Source organism: Anolis sagrei, chromosome 11 (assembly GCF_037176765.1).
Source record: "Anolis sagrei isolate rAnoSag1 chromosome 11, rAnoSag1.mat, whole genome shotgun sequence".
Taxonomy (NCBI): domain Eukaryota; kingdom Metazoa; phylum Chordata; class Lepidosauria; order Squamata; family Dactyloidae; genus Anolis; species Anolis sagrei.
Window position 1 is genome coordinate 25,821,244 of NC_090031.1, and position 9,503 is coordinate 25,830,746.

The window sequence follows — 9,503 nt, forward strand, 5'->3', positions numbered from 1 at the left end:
ACAGATCTTGGATTCTGAGCTCTTTGAACTCATGCACCAGAATGGAGACTACACCCACTTCTACTTCTGTTACCGCTGGTTTCTTCTGGATTTTAAAAGAGGTATTTTTATTGCACCTAATAAGGGTCCTATAGGATTTGGAGAATTGGTGGGGGTTTGTAAATATTACTATTACGAGGGGCGTTCATGAAAGATTTCCCCTGACCCACTTCTTCCTGTGGACTGAGAGCAAGGAAACTTGGCCCAGTGATGAGTCCTTCTCTCCCTCGTTGCTACCTCGGGACAGGCACTTCTCTCATCTTTTCAAGCAACTGTAAACACCTCACTTGTAGAAGTTGCTAGCTTGCTCCAAAAGCCGCGTTGTGACTTGTCTCATCAACTGAGAAATGCTTGCCCTTCAAAAATAACTTCAATGTTGGAAAGACGTGGAAGTCCGATGACGCGACGTTGGGTGAATCGGGGGGATGAGGTTGAATGTCCAAGCCACTGGAGCATGCTTCTTCCATTTGGGCAACAGGTGAGCTGTGAACGGGTGCATTGTCTTGCAGAAGGCGGACATCTTTGGTGAACATCCCACATTGTCTCTTGGTTTGGATGGCCTCCCACCATTTCCGCAGCAGCGAAACATAGCCTGCGGTAACGGTTCCGACTCACCTTAGAAAGTTGGAACGTGACCTACCATGGAGGATTGGCGTGTGAGCAGCCATTTTGTAGTTCTCAGGGAGCCGCAGAACCAGTGTAGAAGCTATTTGCATGAGAGCGACCTGATTGTCCGGATGCGAATGAGCGAGAGTCAAGGATGACAGCTGAAGAAGCCTAACTGAACATTCTGGGGAGTTGGTTAGTGAGCTAAGGTCAGGGAGGACATTAGCTGGAAAGCTACTGGGAAAAATTACTCAGAGGAATAGGTTGAAGATAGTTCGAAATCTGTTTTATGTAGGAGTGTAACAGTCCTTTTGGAGAAAAGGAAAAGGTTGAATGAAAGTTATACTGAAACGTTAACTCTGTTTATTTGTAGCGTTTTGAGGAAAGAGCGTAATGGTTACAGTATACCTTTGTAACCATTACGCTCTTGCATCAAAACGCTACAAATAAAGAGTTAGTTTCATTTTAAACAAAGCCTCTTTTTCAATATCTCACCTCCAACTCAAGAAGTCACAAAAGGTGGAAGAAGAGATAAACAATCTTTTATTCTTTAGTGGTAAGTTTGCACAGGCCGGCAGCCTGTCCCCTTCCTGACTGTTTTACGTCTTTGATGAGATAAATAGATAAAAGGGCGTTCCTCCACACAACAAGTTTGAGTGCCTCACATATTTATTGGTGGCAGCGGTGGGATAAGACAAACAAGATCCATCCAACCACGTGAAAGATCTGAATGTGTTTCATCTGCCCCAATGATCCTGGTCCCCTCTGCTAGGAATACCATCCATCTTCCTCTGTGCTGGTCCCAAAACCTGTGAGTGTGACCTTGCCTGCCGACAGTTGGACACGTGCCTTCTTTGGAGGCGGTGAGTCAGGATGCTTCCCTTGCATTGACTGGACTTGAGTCTCAGGATCAGAGGGATGGACCCAGCTTTCACCCTGTATGATCAGTCTGTTGAAAAAGTTCTCCTGGCTTCCATGTCACATCATTGTCAAGAGAGCCTGAGAGCATTCAACTCATTCCTGCTTCTAGAAAGGTGTGAGCAGCTAGGAACCCAGTGAGTGGATACCTTATGCATGTGAAGATGGTCTTGGGTGATTTTTTCCACGGATCACACACTCATCCTGACATTTTGGGCTAGGTGGAGAATGTTTACGTGGCGATTTTCCAAAATGGCGACCTCCACTTGCTGGATCAGTAGCAGAGTGAGGTCACCCTGGAATTGGAGCTGTTTGCACAGAAGTCTGTCCACATTGGAATTGATGATGCCGGTTCTTGACTCCATGATATGATGGGGAATCCTCACCATCAAGCTCTTTCATAGAATCATAGAATCATAGAATCAAAGAGTTGGAAGAGACCTCATGGGCCATCCAGTCCAACCCCCTGCCAAGAAGCAGGAATATTGCATTCAAATCACCCCTGACAAATGGCCATCCAGCCTCTGCTTAAAAGCTTCCAAAGAAGGAGCCTCCACCACACTCCGGGGCAGAGAGTTCCACTGCTGAACGGCTCTCACAGTCAGGAAGTTCTTCCTAATGTTCAGATGGAATCTCCTCTCATTGAATGTCTCCTTTGGTGTACAGCCTTTCGAGTAAAGGAACTTGAGGACTGATCTGTATTCTACTGGGTCCATTCTCAAACCTCACACCACTTCAGCACCTGTCACATCAAGACCATTCTTAGTTCAGAGTTGTAAATTGGCATGTAATGTATAGAGACGTATATCATTACACATGTGTAGTTTCAGCATCCTGTGATAAATAGAAGTGGTCAAAAGAAATCTTTAATGAACGCCCCTCGTATTATTATTTATGCCCTCTTCTTCCTGCTTCTTGGCAGAATGGGGTTGGGAGCAAGTCTGTTGCATGACTCGTTCCAAATCGAAATGTTTCTCACTTGGGACCACAATTCTCCCAAATGCCCTTCCAGGCTCCATCCTGGATTATGGGAATTGCAACCCGTTGTTATCGAACTCATCCTTGGGGTTGTTTTAATATCTTCCGCAGGGGAGGGGAAGGGGCGAAACTGTTGTGACCGATGTTGCGCCTGTGAGTAATTGGATGTTCTCTGTGATGTCTATTCCCTCCCATTCAGAATTGTTGTACGAGGATGTATTTACAGTGTGGGAAGTTATTTGGGCAGCAAAGCACATCTCTTCAGAACATTTTGTCCTTTTCATTGCCTTAGCGTTGGTGGAGGCCTACCGAGAGATTATCCGCGATAACAACATGGACTTTACTGATATCATCAAGTTTTTTAACGGTAAGGGAGCAGACGTTCCGACTGAAGTTGAGTTGCCGCTCTTTTATTTTCTCCCCTTCGTTCTCGCTTTCAAGGGCTCGACATCCCCATTTTCCTTGGCCATGCGAGATTGCAAAGTTGCTTTAGTAAGCGATTGAGAATTTGAGTTTTGTGTTGAAAAGTTGTTCAATCCTCCTTCAACCAATATTTTAGATTGTCACTCCCATTGGCCATGCTGACCAGGGCTGATGGGAATTGTGATCCAAAATATCCAAAGAGTTAGGGGTTTGTCGAAGGCTTTCATGGCTGGAATCACTCAGTTCTTGTGGGTTTTTTCGGGCTATATGGCCATGTTCTAGGGGCATTTCTCCTGACGTTTCGCCTGCATCTATGGCAAGCATCCTCAGAGTTAGTGAGGTCCTCACCTCTTAGTGAGGTCCTCAGAGGACCTCACTACCTCTGAGGATGCTTGCCATAGATGCAGGTGAAACGTCAGGAGAAATGCCTCTAGAGGTCCTCAGAGGACCTCACTACCTCTGAGGAAGCTTGCCATAGATGCAGGCGAAACGTCAGGAGAAATGCCTCTAGAACATGGCCATATAGCCCAAAAAAACCCACAAGAACTGAGTTAGGGGTTTCCCTCGATGGAATAAGCCATGTCCTTTGGAAACTGACATGTTTAGAGACATCACCATATCTTTCACGTTGCTTTAGGTATAAGGTAGCACTATGCTATTTTATTATTATTATTATTATTATTATTATTATTATTATTATTATTATTATTATCAACATGAGAGAAGGCCTCTCACAGGATGGAAAGTGCCAATTCGTCAGCTCCAGGTTTTCATGCAGGGATGTGAGAGGAGCCTCCCACAGGATGGTGAGCTCCCATCCGTCAGCTCCAGCTTCTCATGCGGGGATGTGACAGAAGCCTCCCACAGGATGGTGAGCTCCCGTCCGTCAGCTCCAGGTTCTCCTGCAGGGACATGAGAGGAGCCTCCCAAAGGATGGTGAGCTCCCATCTGTCAGCTCCAGGTTCTCATGCGTGGACGTGAGAGGAGCCTCCCACAGGATGGTGAGCTCCCATCTGTCAGCTCCAGCTTCTCATGCGGGGATGTGACAGAAGCCTCCCACAGGATGGTAAGCTCCAATCTGTCAGCTCCAGCTTCTCATGCGGGGATGTGACAGAAGCCTCCCACAGGATGGTAAGCTCCCGTCCGTCAGCTCCAGGTTCTCATGCAGGGACATGAGAGGAGCCTCCCACAGGATGGTGAGCTCCCATCTGTCAGCTCCAGCTTCTCATGCGGGGATGTGACAGAAGCCTCCCACAGGATGGTAAGCTCCAATCTGTCAGCTCCAGCTTCTCATGCGGGGATGTGACAGAAGCCTCCCACAGGATGGTAAGCTCCCGTCCGTCAGCTCCAGGTTCTCATGCAGGGACATGAGAGGAGCCTCCCAGAGGATGGTGAGCTCCCATCTGTCAACTCCAGGTTCTCATGCGGGGACGTGACAGGAGCCTCCCACAGGATGGTGAGCTCCCATCTGTCAGCTCCAGTTTCTCATGTGGGGACATGAGAGTAGCCTCTTACAGGATGGTGAGCTCCCATCCGTCAGACAGGAGCTCACCTACAGGATGGTGAGCTCCCATCTATCAACTCCAGCTTCTTATGCGGTGAGGTGAGAGAAGCCTCCCACAGGTTGGTGAGCTCCCTTTTGTCAACTCCAGCTTCTCATGCAGGGATGTGAGAGAAGCCTCCCACAGGATGGTGAGCTCCTGTCTGTCAGCCCCAGCTTCTCATGTGGGGACATGAGAGAAGCCTTCCACGGAATGGTAAAATATCTGGGTGTCCTTGCAGACGGCCAATTCTCTCACACCAGCGACTTGCAGTTTCTCAAGTTGCTGCTGACATGAACAAATGTAATTGTCCAAAGCAGCCACTAGGTGGCAGGATACACATATTAGTTGCAACCCTCAGATTCAGATTCAGGTAGACAACGCCAAATGGGGTCACAATCCACTGTTGAATCTCTCTTTCCTGGGTGTTTGCGTGTGCTTTTGTGCAGAGATGGCCGAACATCACGACGCCCAGGAGATCCTGAGGATCGCCAGGGATTTAGTCTGCAAGGTCCAAACGCTGATCGAAAACAAGTGAACCCCGGAGACGAGGAGATGTCGGAGGAGCAGCATTGGGTGTCGCTGGCGGAGCCTTTTCGGGGACTTTCGGGGGGGACGGGAGGCGGGACGAAGACCCTTACCTGCACTGGTCACTTCAACTGATGTCTGAATCGCATCTTCAGTGTAACGTAGTGAACGCTTTGCGATATTTCTAAGCACATGTCAGAAGGTCGAAGGGTATGTGTCTGTATGGTGTGTGCCCTTGTCCCAGATGGTCTGAATCCGCCGTGTGTTGCATTTCCCAGCTGCTTAAGTGCCTCCCGCACTGGGGTTGCTTCTCTTTTCCCAGTTTGCAACCTGTTTCCAGGTCTTTGGAAACAGGTTGCACAGATTTCTTACTGTGCAGTTCTCATGATGTTTTCTGCAAGCTCTCTTCCTCCGTTTTGGGTGGGATCCTTTGCCAGCAACCTTCCTCCAACTATCCCTAAGCCTCTCGTCAACCTTCCTCCAACGATCCCCAGGCCTCTCCCCAGCCTTCCTCATGACCCCAGGGCTTCCTAGTGGGAATCAGTGCCAAATCCCAACTCCCCTCTTTCTAGGAAAGGGATTTCTTGCTTTGCTCCTTTTGGCGAACCATTCAGAGAGCAGTGGAGCCCCCACTGGTGCAGTGGGTTAAACTGCTGAGCTGCTGAACTTGATGACTGAAAGGTCGATGGTTCGTATCCAGGGAGCGGGCTGAGTTCCCGCTGTTAGCCCCAGCAAGGCAAATATCCGATATGCAGTAAGTATTTTCATTCACTGGGCCAAATTGGGCACAAATACCGGAAACACCCAAATTGGACTACTGGTGGGGTCGAAGGGTTGATTTTGTCATTTGGGAATTGTGGTTGCTGGGATTTATAGTTCACCTACACTCAAAGAGCATTCTGAATTCCACCATTAATTGAATTGAACCAAAGTTGGCACATAGAACTCCCAAGACCAACAGAAAATATTGAAAGGGTTTGGTGGGCACTGACCTTGAGTTTTGGAGTTGTAGTTCACCTACATCCAGAGAGCACTGTGGACTCAATGATGGATCTGGACTAAACTTGACACAGATACTCGATATGCCCAAATGTGAACACTGGTGGAGTTTAGACCTTAACATTTGGGAGTTGTAGTTACTGGGATTTATAGTTCACCTACAATCAAAGAGCTTTCTGAACACCTGGAATATTGTGTCCAATTCTGGGCACCACGATTGAAGAGAGATATTGACAAGCTGGAATGTGTCCAGAGGAGGGCGACTCAAATGATCAAGGGTCTGGAGAACAAGCCCTATGAGGAGCGCTTAAAGAGCCGGGCATGTTTAGCCTGAAGAAAAGAAGCCTGAGAGGAGATATGATAGCCATGTATAAATACGTGAGAGGAAGTCATAGGGAGGAGGGAGCAAGCTTGTTTTCTGCTGCCCTGGAGACTAGGATGCAATGGAGGAATGGCTTTAAACTATAAGAAAGGAGATTCCACCTGAACATTAGGAAGAACTTCCTGACTGTGAGAGCTGTTCAGCAGTGGAACTCTCTGCCCCGGAGTGTGGTGGAGCCTCCTTCTTTGGAAGCTTTTAAGCAGAGGCTGGGTGGCCATCTGTCGGGGGTGCTTTGAATGCAATTTTCCTGCTTCTTGGCACATTCCAGCTTATCAATATCTCCCTTCAACTGTGGTGCCCAGAATTGGACACAATATTCCAAGTGTGGTCTAACCAAGGCAGACCGAGTAGATGGACTGGTACTGAAATAATCGTCTGGCAACCAGAGTCGAAGAAATACGGCAGTTAAGTTTTTCTCTGTAATACTGAGGGCTAGAAATTTGGAAACTGAAACAAAACGTGGCGGCATGGGAACCGTCCGGGATACGAGAGATGTGTCCTTTGCTCTGAGAAGATCCCACGCCCGTCTTTTTGGGATGCCTGTATTTGCACATACTGTATGTCCAATGTAGTTCTTTGGTTGGGATGCAACCGTGGCAAATGGCACCTTGGTTTGCGGGCCAGTGTGCTGGGCGTGTGTATGTGTGTGTATGTGTCTGCATGTGTCCGATCTGGTGTCGAGTGTTCTAACTCCCCAAAGCCTGCATGTGTTGGCGATGCCACGGAAAGGGAAAGCAGGGCAAGTGGCAAGAAGCGAGCCCTTTTTCTCGTTTTCCTTGGACCTCGAGACCAAACGTTTGACCTCTTTTTTTGTAACGCCGGCATGCTCACTCGTCCCAACTCTCGTTTGTCAGATTTCCCTTCTCATTTTGTGCCCGAGAAGGGTTTGAAAACCCATGCATGGTTCTGCTGGACAGTCTCATGGCGGAGGACCATAGCTTTCCGTAATTATTTCCATCTCGTGGAAGGAGAGGTCAAAAAGCACCTTTGGGCGCCCGGAACCCCACGGGATCGGTGTCTCTTCAGATTGCACTATGTTTTAGAGAATGTATTATATAAAACACTTTAGTATGTAAAAAGAAAGAAAACCCAACGAACCAACCGTGGAAACTTTGTTGTACTTGTTCTGGCATATTGGTCTTTTATGAATATTGTGTACTGCCTTATTTATTTTTGTCTGGAGCAGAATATTTATGGCTCAGGAGTTCATCTTTGAAGTGCATCCTATGGATTAAAAAAAACAACCCAAATTACATGTTATCCAATTTTTTTTCCTCTTGGGTGTCACACTTTCTGCCTGTTGTGTGTTCCAAAATGTGTCAAACGGGCCGGGCTATAGTACAGCTGGTAAATCACAATAAGATCTACCAACACCCTAAAATGATGAGGACTGGGCTATAGTCCAGCTGGTAAAGCACAGTAAGGTCTAACAACACCCTAACATGATGAGGTCCAGTCTTTAGCACAGCTGGTAAATCACCAGCAGCAACAATAAATAGTGAGATCTTGTCTGCAAAATAGCTCTGAAAAACCTCGGCTGAAGAGGCCTGATCACATTTTTTTGGGACGGTAGGAACCGTTGTTAGAGATCGAATTATTTTGCTGGGTGTGAGCAAAGGAAGGAAAGAACGGAGGAAGGAAAGGATGGAAGTTGGAAGGCAGGGAGGAGGGAGGGAAGAAAGACAATGGTTGGAAGAAGGAAGGAAGTAAAGAAGGAAAGAACGAAGGAAGGAAAGGATGAAAGTTGGAAGGCAGGGAGGAGGGAGGGAAGAAAGACAATGGTTGGAAGACTGGAAGAAGGAAGAAAAGGAGGAAAGGACGAAGGAAGGAAAGGATGAAAGTTGGAAGGTAGGGAGAAGGGAGGGAAGAAAGACAATGGTTGGAAGACGAAGGAAGAAAAGGAGGAAAGGACGAAGGGAGGAAAGGACGAAGGAAGGAAAGGCTGAATGTTGGAAGGGGAGGAGGGAGGGAAGAAAGACAATGGTTGGAAGAAGGAAGGAAGAAAAGAAGGAAAGAACGAAGGAAGGAAAGGATGAAAGTTGGAAGGGGAGGAGGGAGGGAAGAAAGACAATGGTTGGAAGAAGGGAGGAAGAAAAGAAGGAAGGAAAGGATGAAAGTTGGAAGGTGGGGAGGAGGGAGGGAAGAAAGACAATGGTTGGAAGGAGGGAGGAAGAAAAGAAGGAAAGGAAGGAGGGAGGAAGGAAGGAAGGGATGATGGAAGGAAAGGACAATGGCTGGGAGGAAGGAAAGGAGGAACGAAGTCAGGCAGGAAAGAAAGGATGAAGGAAGAGAAGGATGAAGGAAGGAAGAAAAGGAAAGAAAGAAGTGAGGGAGGGAGAAGGAAGGGATGATGGAAAGAAAGGACAATGGCTGGGAGGAAGGAAAGGAGGAAAGAAGTCAGGCATGAAAGAAAGGACGAAGGAAGAGAAGGATGAAGATTGGAAGGCAGGATGAAGGAAGGAAGGAAAGGACGAAGGAAGAGAAGGATGAAGGAAGGAAAGGATGAAAGGTGGGTAGGAAGGCATGGAGGGAGTAAAACGGAAGGAAGCACCAACCTGGAACTCCTTTCCCAAGCGTCCGCTTTCAGAATCAGAGCCACGAGGTCGCGTTGTCTTGTAGTCGTTTGGTATTTTGTAACCTTTTTTTATTAGACAGAGGATTTCCTTAAAATGTCATAACAAGTCACAGTGATTATTATAAGATGGTTTTTCTTTTTTTACTGAAATGCAAATAGAAGGAAAGGAGAGGAAAGAAAAAGTGGCGCCCCGTGTCTTTTCCTGCCTTGAATCTGCTTTACCCTGGTCCACCAAAACCACCTGTCTTTTCCCAAAGAAGCTTCTGTTTGGTTTGATTTTAAGGGAGGCTCTGTCTGTTCTCAGCGAAAGGAAAAAAGAATCCGTGTTAATGTTGTGCCGAATATTCCTGCACCAAAAAAATAAAAAATAAAAAAGGAATCCGCCTCATTCAAGGCCGCCATTGATAAACGTATTTAGATATATATGTGTAGCTACAGGCAGGGCGAGATATTATATATATCAGGTCTGGGCAAACATTCTCACTTGGGGGCCGCAATGAAAGGAAGGAAGGGA

At 47.2% G+C, this 9,503-nt stretch overlaps 1 protein-coding gene across 3 annotated transcripts in view; it reads left to right on the forward strand.

The window, feature by feature from the left end:
* Positions 1 to 7,712, forward strand: part of SGSM2 (small G protein signaling modulator 2) — a 100,376-nt gene extending 92,664 nt beyond the window's left edge. The window contains exons 22-24 of one of the 3 annotated variants that reach the window (XM_060756965.2): positions 5 to 101; positions 2,834 to 2,908; positions 4,955 to 7,712. In XM_060756965.2, coding sequence (XP_060612948.2) covers positions 5 to 101; positions 2,834 to 2,908; positions 4,955 to 5,043 — 261 coding nt within the window. In that variant the 3' untranslated portion in view covers positions 5,044 to 7,712. Of the gene's footprint in view, positions 1 to 4; positions 102 to 2,740; positions 2,909 to 4,954 lie in introns of all 3 variants that reach the window. The other 2 variants (XM_060756964.2, XM_060756966.2) reach the window with 2 other exon arrangements.
* Positions 7,713 to 9,503: the final 1,791 nt, after the last annotated feature.